Source organism: Aspergillus piperis (genome assembly GCF_003184755.1).
Source record: "Aspergillus piperis CBS 112811 unplaced genomic scaffold BO85scaffold_25, whole genome shotgun sequence".
In the NCBI taxonomy this organism is placed as follows: domain Eukaryota; kingdom Fungi; phylum Ascomycota; class Eurotiomycetes; order Eurotiales; family Aspergillaceae; genus Aspergillus; species Aspergillus piperis.
Window position 1 is genome coordinate 108,872 of NW_020291615.1, and position 13,281 is coordinate 122,152.

The 13,281-nt window shown below is 49.7% G+C and overlaps 4 protein-coding genes across 4 annotated transcripts; 2 read left to right on the forward strand and 2 right to left on the reverse strand.

The window, feature by feature from the left end:
• Positions 1-19: 19 nt before the first annotated feature.
• BO85DRAFT_463163 (uncharacterized protein) lies at positions 20-652 on the forward strand (the record flags this gene model as incomplete). Its single annotated transcript, XM_025661903.1, has 4 exons — positions 20-78; positions 171-230; positions 263-423; positions 474-652. The coding sequence occupies 4 exons, from the start codon at positions 20-22 to the stop codon at positions 650-652; spliced, it is 459 nt and encodes a 152-aa protein (XP_025511105.1).
• Positions 653-1,366: 714 nt separating this feature from the next.
• Positions 1,367-2,667, reverse strand: BO85DRAFT_382051 (serine/threonine-protein kinase; the record flags this gene model as incomplete). Its single annotated transcript, XM_025656453.1, has 2 exons — positions 1,367-2,004; positions 2,079-2,667. 2 exons carry the CDS (start codon positions 2,665-2,667, stop codon positions 1,367-1,369), a joined length of 1,227 nt encoding a protein of 408 aa, XP_025511106.1.
• A 6,866-nt stretch (positions 2,668-9,533) lies between these two features.
• Positions 9,534-12,553, reverse strand: BO85DRAFT_406206 (putative serine/threonine protein kinase (Prp4)). Its single transcript, XM_025657326.1, has 3 exons — positions 11,481-12,553; positions 11,215-11,435; positions 9,534-11,146 (listed from the first exon to the last, which is right to left on the reverse strand). Exons 1-3 carry the CDS (start codon positions 12,197-12,199, stop codon positions 9,672-9,674), a joined length of 2,415 nt encoding a protein of 804 aa, XP_025511107.1. The 5' UTR covers positions 12,200-12,553; the 3' UTR covers positions 9,534-9,671.
• A 225-nt stretch (positions 12,554-12,778) lies between these two features.
• On the forward strand, positions 12,779-13,118 carry BO85DRAFT_492301 (translation machinery-associated protein 7; the record flags this gene model as incomplete). The annotated part of the gene is made up of 3 exons (XM_025663770.1): positions 12,779-12,800; positions 12,868-12,957; positions 13,024-13,118. 3 exons carry the CDS (start codon positions 12,779-12,781, stop codon positions 13,116-13,118), a joined length of 207 nt encoding a protein of 68 aa, XP_025511108.1.
• Positions 13,119-13,281: the final 163 nt, after the last annotated feature.

Genomic DNA, 13,281 nt, shown 5'->3' on the forward strand with positions numbered 1-13,281 from the left:
TATCATACATGGTACCATAATGGTACAAAGCCAATGGATTTCTTTTCGTTTGGTCGTAAATCATCACTGGTCCAAAATGTAAGGCTGCGAGAAAATCTGACCAGGCCCAGCCAGGTCACACTCAGAAAAACCATAGTATACTGCATATAGACAATGACTGGTTGAGACAGGCCTGCTCACCCGCCTGGTGGCTGCCTCCCTGTCGGACAGCTGGCCCCTCTCTTCAGGGGGTAGTCGGGAGGGTCCAGACCAGACTCCAGAGTCATTTTTTTTCTCGCAATAGGCGCCGGCTGATGGTTGCATCAGCAGCATTGACTGGTTGTGCTAGACTGCTACAGCATAGCAGGGAACAGACGGCGACTCGCCAGTGGACCACAGCTTCACGTCGTGGGTCTCACTGGAAGAGCGTGTCATCAGGCCCAAGTCAGTGTACCAGCAGAGAGGGAGAGAGATAGAGAAAAAGCATCGTCTAGTCCTCGTCTATTGCAGATATCGTATCCAAGGATGTTCCACCTTGGTTCACGCGGTTGCACCGAAAACACATTCCAGCCTCTCACCACAGCCAGCCAGTCAGACTGAATATCAGCCTGGCGGCTTCCCCCTAATAGGGAGACAGTCCGAAATCAAAACTATTTATCGACAGATTATGTAAAATGAAGTAGTAGTAGTAGTAGAGTAGTAGGAAAAACGAAGAAGAAGAGTAGTCCTCAACGACTCAAGGTATCATCCCAAAAGAGCGACCAAGTGTGCCATCCAACTCCTAGCGGTAAAATTCGACAATCAAAATGCAAATGCTTCGTCTCTGCTCCGGGGTATTTTTCTTTTCTTCTTTCCATGACAATGGCCGATGGTGAAAAACGCCAGCAACACCACCCAGTAACACCAAACACAAGTATATCACCAGAAACGCAAGAGATCCTCCCAATGTGGTGACAAATTAATAATAACATAGCCACGGTTTCTGCCTTCCAACGGACTCGCAGGGCGAGCTGACAGAACTCCGTTTCCTCAAAAGGGCAATTTATGCCCGACGGCTGAGCTCCAGTGGATGTCAATCCGGGTATAATATCCAAACTCCAAGGAATGGAAGCCAACGGTGTAAAGAGTGGGAAATAGAAAAGGCGTATGTCCAGAAAGGAAATCGATCTCCTCGGATTCCCTCCGGCGGAAATAATACAATGTCGCTGGAATAATGCAAGGCGGAGATGATCCAAGAATAGGTGTAATAAAGATCCAAATCCAGTGGGATGTAATATCGAAAGAATTGCCGTAAATCGTAAACCTGCGTTAAGTGGGCCTTTTTTCGTTTTTTTGTTGTTATTCTTTTCTTGCTTTCCCTTGTTAGGGTGGGACGGTGAGGTCCAGTTTAGCAAACGGGAATTGGAATGGTAAAAGGGGCATGGGCAAGATGCGGCTCCGGGATACCACCGCAAGAGACAGGGTCCATAAAGTCATCTTTGCATTCCAGTCCCGGCTCCAAGCCCACGGAAGACATCGACGAGACACTGTCAAGGTCGGGGTAGCCTTCCGTGAAGGATGAAGCATCCGAGACGGCAGACTCCGAAAAGTCGGAGTACTGCGATGACCCAGAGGAGACAGAGGAGGTTTGGGTGTTGAAGGCGTCCACGGGAACGGACACCGGAACCGGACCGTTGACGTAGTCAACCGGCACCGGTCCGCTAGCAGACCAGGGGGCCATGGGGTTCATGGTAAAGCGCGGGCACTCCAGGATCAACTGGCGAAGCTCCGGGATGGTAATCCTCTTGGAGGGGTCGCACTCAAAGATGCGGTTCAGGATGCAGATCATCTCATCCGACAGTGGCAGGATGGACTTCAGGAAGTAAGGATCCTTGAGATAAGCTCGGAACGTGGAGTCCTCGATTGAGGCACGTTTCCAGGGGTTGCGACCGCAGGTCAAGTTGACGAGGATAACACCTAGACTCCACACATCATTGGGTGCCGACTCATAGCACGACATGGGACGGGGGTTTGGTTGCTGGCATTCTTTGGTATCATCTTCGTCAGTGAATGTTTCATCGGAATGTTTCGGGTGGGGGGAAGGAAGGGCATTCACGCACCTGGTGACATGTAGAAAGTGGATCCGCAACCAAAATCCGACGTCAGGTAGTCCGTAGTAGCCAGGCCAAAGTCAGCAAGCTTGACCGTCAAGCCCTGATCCGTTACCAAGATGTTTTCCGGCTTGAGGTCCCGATGGTAGATTCCCAGGGAGTGGCAGAACTGGACGGCATCCAGGATTTGAAGGAAGACACGCTTGACCAAGGGGTCATTGCCCACGAAGTTGCCCTTTTCAGTAATACTGGAGAAGAGATCGCCCTCGGGACAGAACTCAATCACCACGTAGGTGCAATCGACGGAATCCATAATGCGAACCAGGGATACCACATTGGGATGTTGGCTGGCCAGATGGTGGAGCTTGATTTCCCGCTGCTGGAACTTGAGCTGCCGGGGATCCAGCCCGGTCTTGTTGAGGGCCTTGACAGCATACAGAACATTGGTATGAATGTCGACGGCCGTGTACACCACTCCATAGGCACCGACGCCTAGGATGCTGGTGAGTTCCAGACGGTTGGCCAAGAGAAATCCTAGACGGTCTTCCGGAGCATAGCAACGGGAGATGGGCGGAGAAGGAGGCGGAGTGGGGGGCATGGGGGGATACATGCCGTACAGGGGAGAAGGGGGTAGCATGAGCATGAGGGAAGGTAGATTTTGGGATGGGCTTTTTCTTGCTTTGGTGGATTGGTGACAGGCAAGTAAGACTCGAAGCACGCACCGGCACTTGAGTCTTTCCCTGAAGAAGAGTATAGTATTGGAAGGGAGGGGGAAAGGAGAGGGAAGGAGGGGGAGGTAAATGGTAGTTTCTTGTCTCAACGGCTGTAAGGGGTGGTTTGTTGATATAAATCCTGGGGGTCCAAAATCCGGTGGCGGGTTTCAGGTAGTCATCCAAACCAGTGAGCAAAGTACGGGATAGCCGGGAGTGAGAGAGAAGAGCACCAAAGGAGAGTCGCCAGTCTTTCCTTAATAGAAGATTTTTTTTTTCACTTGTTCAAGGAGCCATTGAAGGAATGCAGTTGATCAACTTGGATAAGCAATCAAATCCTAGGGAATGTCCAACGGAAGGCCGTGGGTAGGATGGTGATAGTAGTAGTAGTAGTAGTTGTGGTGGTGGTTGAAGATGAGTAGTAGCGGGAGTGGCAGTGGCAGTTGGTGGTGGTATTATTTTTGGCTTATTTGGGGGAGAGGGGGGCAAGTAGTCCAGGGAAGTTGCACAGCCAGGGATGGATGCAGTTCCAGGGAAGCAGTCAGATGGGGGCCAGCGGATAGTTAATATGGCCGTGGGGGGGAAGAGGGAAAGGGAAGGGAAGGGGGGTGGAGGGTATAAAAGGGGGACGTGCAGTGAAGGATAAGGGGGGGCAAATGATATATATGCAAAACAAGTCCCAGAAACTATATCACGAAGAAGAGGAAGAGAAGCCGAAGAAAGAAGAAAAGCAACAAAAATGCAAGACGAAGATCAATGAGTTGACGGGAACTTGTCGGAAAGAGGAAAAACGATTAAACACGCCAGGGAGGACGAGGACGGAATAGGAAGAGACAAGAGAGGAAGAAGAGAGGTGGAAGTATAGGGATTAAGACGGAGCGCGGAAGGCCAGGTAAAAATAAGTAAAAATAAGATTAATATGGCGATGATGGACGGGGCGGCGATAAGAGAGAAAGAGACTCTCAGTCCAGAGAGTCAGAATGAGGGAGCCAGCCAGATCCATCCATTCTCAGCAGGAAATGGCGAAAAATAGGGACCCAGAAAATCCCCAGGGACCCAGAAAAAAAAACAACACCACCACCACCAGAAGAAATTAAAATGAGTCGAAAGTAAAATAATAAAATTATTATTATTCCCTTAACAGAAAATCAGAAAATAATAACTCCTAATAATTAAATTCGATGAAATAATAATTATCCTCCCTTAATAAAACTCATAATAGTAACACCTAATCATCATCATCAGCAGCAGCAGCAGCATCATCACCCATCCATAACACGAATAATAATCCTTCCTCCCCAACTGCCACTAAGCCTGGGACCACTCGTGGCCAGAGCCACTCTCACTCACTCCATTCTCATCTCCATGAGCAAGAACTGAACTGGAACTTACTGAAAGTCTCCATTACCTCAGAGGCTGCAGCCCACGAATCATCATCTCGAAAAAGCTGGCCGCCATTCAGAACTTATTACACCCAGGTGACCGACAGACCGACCGACCCCCCCTTCTCTCTCCTACAACCATCCACCATCCACCGTCCATCCATCCATGCCCCCCTAAAACTCACTATGTAACTCCCCCGTTACATCTTCAGCCTGCAGACCAGAAACCCAAACCTCGCCACCGGATTGGTCGGGGGTATGCGTCCAGCTGGGTGGAGTTGGCCAACTCCACCCAACCAACCCAAGCTAACATGTATGATGCTTAGACTAGTTTAGGGTCCAGCTACAAATAGGAAAGGTGTATGTGAGTGTGTGTGTGCCAGTGTGGATGAGCAAAGACGGAACCAAACCAAACTGCCTTTCCCTCTTCCCCACTAGAGACACTGACCGACAAGGCCGCGACCGTGAGATCCAGGCGGCGAGAAACGAAACCAAGAATAACTAGCACGCACCCGCGGCGTAAGCTGAGGAGAGGAGGCCTAGGAGGATCCATGAATCGACATCATTAGTATCCACTGGGTCCTGACTAACCAGCTTTGTTTCTTGCCATAACCAAAGTAGTAGATTAGATACCACGCGATTGCTGGATTCTCTCCACACAAACACTGTGACTGACTGAGTTGACAGACTATCTCTAGTTAAGGGGGGGATTGTCCACGATCTGGCAAGGCGAAAAAGAGACACCTCCCCTTACTAGTCGGGTGGATCGGTTGACTAGATACTGTGCTATGGAGGGGGGAGTGGAAAGGGAAAGGAGGGCCAAATGGGCACGAGTGCGTGGAGGGAAACCGAACCTCTGGCAGCACCGCACACCCCCTTTCAGTTTAGTTAGTTAGGAGGGTGACAAGGCTCTAAGCTTGGATGCCTGGACCTGACCCTACAGTATACAGAGGGAGTATAGTAGTAGTGGCCTGAAATCTATCCACCCATCCACCCATCCACCCATCCATCCATCCATCCATCCATCCCTACAGTACAGCCTACATGATAATAATAATAGACAATAATCCTCAAATGGAGTGAGACTCAATGAATGGGAAGAGCTCCGCGCAGACCCGATGAGCAGACGGCTAATGCCGCCGCCGTCGTGGCTGTACGGGTTTAGTGTCCGGTCCCCGACCAGGCAAAAAGCAAAGAAAAGAAAAACAAAAAAGAAAGGTCTATCCCCAAAGATCGACGATCAGAGAAAGTTGGAATGGAAACCTGAGAAGGCAACGCAGAACAGACCGCAACTGAAGGGCGGTGATTTGCTGCCTCCAGCACACAGTGCTAGGTAATGTTTGTTCCAGGAGGCGGTGTGAGTGTAGGAGGGCGAGTTGTGACAGGTCATTCGGGTGCAGATTGGCTCCACTCACACTTTTTCCAATGCCAATGCTGTTCCAGGCTGGCCCGAGCACATCCCCTCGTCATTGGCTGAATGCGGTAACGCCCAGGGAAGATAAATCCGCCTCCCCGTGGGTATGATTGGTTTGAAGAATGGAGTTCAGTCAGATGAACTGGGATGGAAGTGCTGGAAGGATTGCCTGCCCATGGAGAGGTGGGCGGCATTATTACTAGTAGGTCCAGCCTCTTTTTGGGGAGGAAGGTGGTGGTGGTGGTGGTGGAAGAGGGGGGGAACGCACAAATGAGCTCATGGCCACACACATACACACGCGCCCGCCTATATTCCCACTGGGTCCGTTGGTTGATTGTATCAGCGCCCGGATGCCCCGTCGTTGCCATTGCCTGGGCGGCTGTGTGGTAGGAATGAGGCTGGCAAGATGGATGACTGGCTGAAAGGGACCCGGATGGGGAAGGGGGAGGAGGAGGTTCCTTTGCCCCACATTTACCATACTGTCCGTGTCTGAAGTTCTAAACTCTCAGACTCAAGAGATGCAGGGCGGGAAGATGGAAATTTAGTTGAAACTTCCCAGGGCGGTTATTATTATTTTGATGATTATGATTATGATTTTGTTGACAGGGCACGATCCATCTCCATCTCTGACGGTTAGCTATCTATCTACTATCGATTTACTCCGTAACTTGCTTCACAACGAAATACGTGCTGGATCGTCAGTGTGGTGAAACGTTGAAAACACCTCCCCGATCAACAGTGGTTCTTGCAATCTCACCGGGCGTTCGGACGGTAAAAGCGAGTAGTCTCTACGGAGTAGAAGGTTGGCTGTATAGGCTGTTCTCTGTACTGCCAGCTCATGACTCCACCAGCAACATCTCTCCTCTCCTACAGTTGGTTACTGGAAGATGAGTGATGCTGGGACAAAGTTTTGAGCAAAAGAGGTCAACGATTGTTAATCTGACCATGGAGTTCTAGGCTTATGGACCACAAGCGGGTACAACAGCATGACTAAACGAGGAGGGGGGCAACGAAGGGGAGGATTGCAGGACGAATCGAATTGGATGTTCTATACGAAACGGTCGAGCCAAACGGAGATGGCTGGATGGGGCACCTATCCAACTTCCCGCTGCGTGTTGTGAATGACGGGCAGCCTGACTGACTTGACTTGACTTGACTTGACTTGACTTGACTCCATAGTCAGTATGGAGTAGTCTACTGTTTAGTAGTCTAGTTACTAACTCATCGCCTTGCCAGACAACAACGGTGCGACAGTTGCCAGATTCTGCTTTTTCTCCGGCCACCAACTTCCTTTCTTTCCACCCAAAAAGAAGAACATCTGGTTTAGATCTCACCGTCTTTTTGAAGCATCGTCAACCCGTTGGCTAGCAGCGAGGACATTCATCCAACACATGAGCGAACTATTGCCAAAACTAAAGTGTAAAGTTCAGCAAGCAGACGCCTTCTGAACCAACCCGACCCCCTCCGAACTATACTTACTGACTTACTGACTGACTGACCAGCAAGCAGGCAAGCAAGCAAGCAAGATGGGATGTGTTAATGCCAATCCATGCAAAAGTAAACTTCCTAGTAGTAGGTCAAAGTTGCAACCGAACTCAATAAAGTGAGGCAATGACGCCGGGGCCAATGACAGCTCAGTTCGTCCGCTTCGAGAATTCCCGAATGACAGCCATGGCGCTTGATGATTGGCTGCTTTGCTGCCACGTTTGCTGTCCGAAGCCTTGGCGGTGGGGATCTCTCGGGCAGCAGACTCCAATGATAATTGGCTCAATTTGTCCATGCTTTCTTTTTTTTGCCCGCATCCATTCCAGTCCACATTTCGAACTATTCTTGATCTGGTAGGTCCTGCACAGACCATGAGCAATAAAAAGAATTAGCCCGGTTTGTTTGCGGTTTGCCCGGGGCGTTCAATGTTGTTGCTTCATTCTTTGGCCTGGTAGGCTGCCTGTCTACTACTCCTAGTATTATACTATATTACTGTGATTGCAAGGCTTGCAGGGTCATGCACCTTCGTCTATATAAAGCAGTTCCGATCCACAGCCCCGTTTCTCAATTAAATTATAGAATCAGCCAAAGACATTGTGTAGTAGAGACAAGACACACCGGATAATAAAGAAAAGAACTATTGACAGAGTACACTTGGCTCATAGTAATAGTTCTAATTGTAATCACACACACAATGATAACAGCCCAAGCTACCAGCCCTCCCACGGAGAATTCCCAAAGTAACTAACTACCTTCGCCTTACTTACCCGCTCAACAGACAGACAGACCCCTGCTATCTTTTGAGACATGTACTAAAGACTCTCCATAATTACGGAGTAATAATCTCTTAGTAGAATTGCTTTTTATAACTACGTAAAAGAGTAGTCTAGGTACTGTAGGTAAGTTGAGCCTTGAAATTACGATCAGCGGTTGAAACCACGATTTTATTTGGACTCGAACCTACTTTTAGGGAGCATCACAGCGCTTAACAGGTAACTATGTGGATACACAGTAGGCTGTGATGATGAAGTTCATGTACAGGCAAGGCATGGCATAGCATGGCATGAAAAGTGGCTATGTAAGCAGGTAAGCAAGCAAGTAAACTTAGTTTTTTTTTATCCTGCTTGCATGCTGTACATTAGTACATTAGAATATGGAGTGACTCCATCACTATGCTTGCTGTGTGATGAGTAGGTTTACTTTTATTTTTTCTTTTGTACTCCAAACTTAAGGGTACATAGAACATGTGTTTTATGTATGTATGTACTGTGATGCGGATGTGCAGATATGCATATTTGCCTTGTTTTCTTGCTAATATCTAGCTATCACAATATTGTTCAACAGTATACTAGTTTTCTATACTATGAACTATAAGGTGTTATATCCTTCAGTAGAAGCAAACATTTATATACTCTTGAGTGAATATATTCCCTCCCCGGTAAACCCCATATCTATCCACAATATACTCCATACGAAGATACCAAGTAAGTAATAAGAATAATATACTACTTCTGACCCATCCAAAGACCAACCAGATACATCCATCCAAGACAGAACATCAGTATATACTAGTATTCACATATCACATCACATCCATCACCATACTGTAAGTAGAAACCCCGATAGATAAACAAACTGAAACTGAAACCAATAAATGACCTCATTAATTCTCCGATTTCGCCTACCGCCATTATAGTCTCATAACAAGCAAAAGCAAAAGTAGTACCGTATAGAGTATCAATCTACGGAGTACTTCCCTACAACTAATAATCCATATCCTACAGTATTCCCCCCCTCCCCCCCCCCAACCCCCGACAATAACTTACCCACGGTATACTAAACAGTATCTGAAATGCGCGGGGGCAACAAAGCGGCAACTCATCGGATTTACCATGTCAAGTAAGTACAAAGTAACATAAGTGGACCGGGATCTCATCCCGTCTGTTAGTCAATCATCACTCAATCAATCAATCGATCAGTCAATCAATCAATCAATCAACAAGTCCCGTCCCATGGAACCATCTAAACCATTAACCCTCAGCTGAAGCCAGTGGGTAAGTAGACTACTAGGTGGCTGCCTGGACGTTGTGGAGCACACGCGGCAAGTAGCACAGCTGAGCCTCATTCATTTTCATCATCATCATCGAATGATTCATCAATTTGAAGACGTTCTAGAAAGTGCTGCGACCCGCGGTTACTATTAGACTACTAGGCTTCTGGAGTGGCACGCGTCGTAGTCGTCCGGGTTTGCCTCCCGCCGGGATCACGGATCATGGATGGATCCATGGGGCGTAGTTCTACTAGTACGTACTCCGTAGCTTGGTTTGCCACTCACTGGGCGTGCCCCGGATCCAACATCCCCATTCATCCGCATTACTCAGTGTGATTCTGGATGATGATCGGATGCGATCCTCGCTCTTTGTTTACTGGCGAGTCATCTTGTCACACTCTTATACCAGTGGCAACAGATCTTCGGTGGATATATTCTCAATTGAGAGGTGAAAAAGTACTACTATGACATAATATGTACAACGGATGGGGCCCGCAATCATCTCAAAAAAAAGTATACTCCAGATAAGAAAAAAAAAAAAAAAAAAAGGAGGAAAGTTGATTACGCCTTGGGCCGAGACAGAAACGGATGTTTCAACGCCTCTGTCGGCGTGCACCGCTTCTCCGGATTGAGGTTCAAGCATCGGTCCAGTAGATCCACAAATTGGGCCAGCTCTTTTGCCTCACTGTCTGTCATGCCTCGTGTCTCCTTGCCTCCCATTAGCCGGGTCTTCAAGTCCCGCGTCGGCTTCTTGAAGTCCAGCACCCGCGTGACTGGTCGCCCGGTGATCTTATCCTCTTCCATGCTCAAGAAGTTAAGCATGTCATCGAAGTGCATCGGCGTCAGCGACCCTCGCCGCAGCAGCTTCGGCGGATATTTGCCACGGCATTCCATGATGGATCGTAGCATCTGGTTGTTGTTGCGCCCCGTAAACAGGATCTTGCCCGTGTACAGCTCGAACAACGTGCAGCCGATCGACCACACATCAATAGCGTGGTCGTACGGGATTCCCAAAATAATCTCGGGCGCCCGATAGAATCGACTCACGAGATACGGTGTGATCTCGTTCTCCGTCGCCGGGGATGCCGATCCCAGGTCGCACACTTTGAGGATGTTGCGTTGCTCGTTGACCAACAGGTTGTCGGGCTTGAGGTCCGCATGGAGAATGTTGCACTTCCGCATCAAGCTGAGTCCCAGGAATATCTGCTGGGCATACGCCCGGATGGCTCGCAGGTTCAAACCAACGTCGCGGCCGAATTTCTTCAAGACCTCCCGCAGGTTCATGCTCAGGTTCTCAAACACCATGCACAGATGTCCCTTGTGGTCAAAGTACCGCTCAAACTTGATAAGATGCTTCTTGTCCTCCGGATCGGCCTCGTGGAGCTGCTCCAGGATGCCGATTTCCTTCATGCCCGCCTTCTTCATCGTGTCATTCTGGCGGATGATCTTGATGGCAACCAAGCCACCAGTCTTGGAGTCCGTGGCGCGTACGACCGACGAGAACATGCCTTTGCCTAGATTCTGCTGCACATGGTATCGCCCGTTAATCAACTCACCCAGCCGGACATTGTAGTATCCTTCCGGGTCGTCCCAGTTGTCCATCATACTGATGTCGAGCTCTTTGGGCTGCGGGACTGCCGACTTAGCCGATGCATGCGTTGGCTGCGTAGTCTCCTGCGTGTCTTCAGCGAACATATCATCGTCATCATCCTCTGCGAACATGTCATAAGGATCCTTCGCTTTGGGCTGAGGCGGGGGTTGAACAGCGTCGGGGAGCAGGATGTCCTGTCGGGAGGTTTGCGTCTCGTCATAAGACGCCGCAGACAACTCCTCATTAGTACCACGACTATCATGCCTCTCCCTCTCCGCTTTCATGTCCAATGTAGGGTCGTAGTCTGCTGCAGACGGACCATCTTTGTCCACACCGTTTACCGGTGCGCCGTTCATTAAATCAGCATCTTTGCCTACTTTGAAGTCAGAGAACAACTCCCCTGGACTATCAGCAGGTGTCTCAGGTGCTGACAACGGTGCTGTTTCTGTAGACGAATACGCTGTTAGCTACAAATCCACTCACTTCGACACGATCTAGCGGTCAGAAACTTACCAGAAACAGCACTGCCTGATGCGGCAGTATCAGCACCTGGAGTGGACGAATCTCTACTACTTTCACCGATGTGAAGTGCCTGCAAACGCATCGGGGTAGCTTGGCCGCGGTATTTAGCCCGGATTGCTTCACGTCGTTTGCGACGGGCCTCTAACTGGGCTGCTTCGTCAAGGGGTTCGGCTGGGGGTTGTTCGTCGTGATTTTCGGACGCCCCATTCACACTAAGAAAATTAGCTTGATACCATCTACCGACTGGGGAAACCTACCTATCAACATGGGCATGTAAGGTGGCAGAAGCTTGCTGCACCTGAGGTTTCTGAGTTTCAGCATCTTGCTTAATACCTTGAGCGACGACTGGAGTGTTCCCTCGCTCGCTCACTGACTGTTCAATAGAAGCCCCCCTCCTGCGATTCCGAGAGGCAGTACTCTCATCTCTTGGAGACTCCCACTCATCCCCGGAATACTGCTTAGGCTTGCGAACTTCGCGGTATGGCGACCGGCTCCGCGTGCGCGCGCGTTTCTCTCTGCGGCGATCAGATTCGTCGCTATATCGAAGGCCATCGCCGTAGTGCTCTTCACGGTCGTAGTCATAATAGGAAGACCGTGCGCGTCGGTCGGGGTGACCTCGTCCGTAGTACCGGCTGTCATCGTATCGGGATCCGACGCGTCGGGGCGGTTCGTGTCGGTATCGCCGGTCGTCATGGTCATAATCATCATAGTCATCGTCCCGGCGCCGCTTGTAGCCTCTGTAATCGCGGTAGGGAGAACGGGACCGCGTACGCGAGGTCGACCTGGTCCTGGTCCTCGATCTCCGGTGGCGTGGTGATCTGCTCCGCGTCACGGATGCAGGACTAGCTCTGGTGGGACGGTCAACGATGCTGCCATTAAGAGGAAGTTTCGACGTAGTTGCCTTCGTCTCTGAACCTGATTCGATGATCTCACCCTCTGAAGGGGTCGATGGAGACCTCGACCTGCGGGATGCCATGGTGGTATATTACCAGGCTCACTCAGGGATCCTGAAGATGAACTAAAAAAGGTGTGGGCTGGCTCTTCGAGCAGCTTCAGAGACAAAAGAAGTAAGTCCCGGTTAGCAAGAACGTTTCCGACGAAGCGTTATTTGGGAGGAATGTATTGAGAAAGTCCAACCGGCTGAGAATGCCACGGCCCTTGCCCTTGACTACCGTCTCAAGAAAGCATGAGACAGTGTTATGATGTGTGATATTGTTCGAGGCTCCCTCAGATCCTTTTGTGTTTCAAAAGGTAGACCGACAGAACCAGATAGATGGGATGAAGGATGGAAAGTCTGGATGGATGGAAACTTGGCTGCGATATGAGGTGCGAGAGAAGCCAAAGTTGAGATGGGGAGATGCCCGGGCGGTGAGGGGCGGCCGCCGAAGATTTTGCGGCTAAGCTGAAAGGAGACTAGTGGCTCCCCGCGGGACAATCGCTGATAAGCAGCCGATTTTTTGCGACGCCGCGATTCTTCCCCTCCTCCAAGACTCGCAGCAAGCGCCACTTCACAACCTCTTCCTCCACGCTCACTACACTTTAATCCTACGACACAATGGGTGGTCAAAGCAGAGAAGGTAGGATGCCGCCACTTATTCAGAAGCTCACCTTACATAGCCTCATACTGATCCGCTTTCTGCACAGGTGGCAAGGTCAAGCCTCTCAAGTCCGCCAAGAAGGACAAGAAGGAGCTGGACGAGGATGACCTCGCCTTCCAGGCCAAGAAGAGAGCTGGTATGTATCCCATTGCATGCACATTCGTGGCAGTAACTCTTGCTAATCATACTGGGCCATCTGCAGAGGAGAAGGCCAAGAAGGAACTTATGGAGAAGGCCAAGGGCAAGGGCCCCCTGAACACTGGTAACCAGGGCATCAAGAAGTCTGGAAAGAAATAGTCGGACTGTGGGCTTGAGGTTCTATATGTCCTCACGAGATACAACGAGCTACGACCCACAACTCGGTGTGGAGTATTTGCATATGCATTGAGCACTAATACCATGAGCAACCACTTTTCTTTGACACCTTTTTATTTCATACAATAATGCACCTTCTGCTATC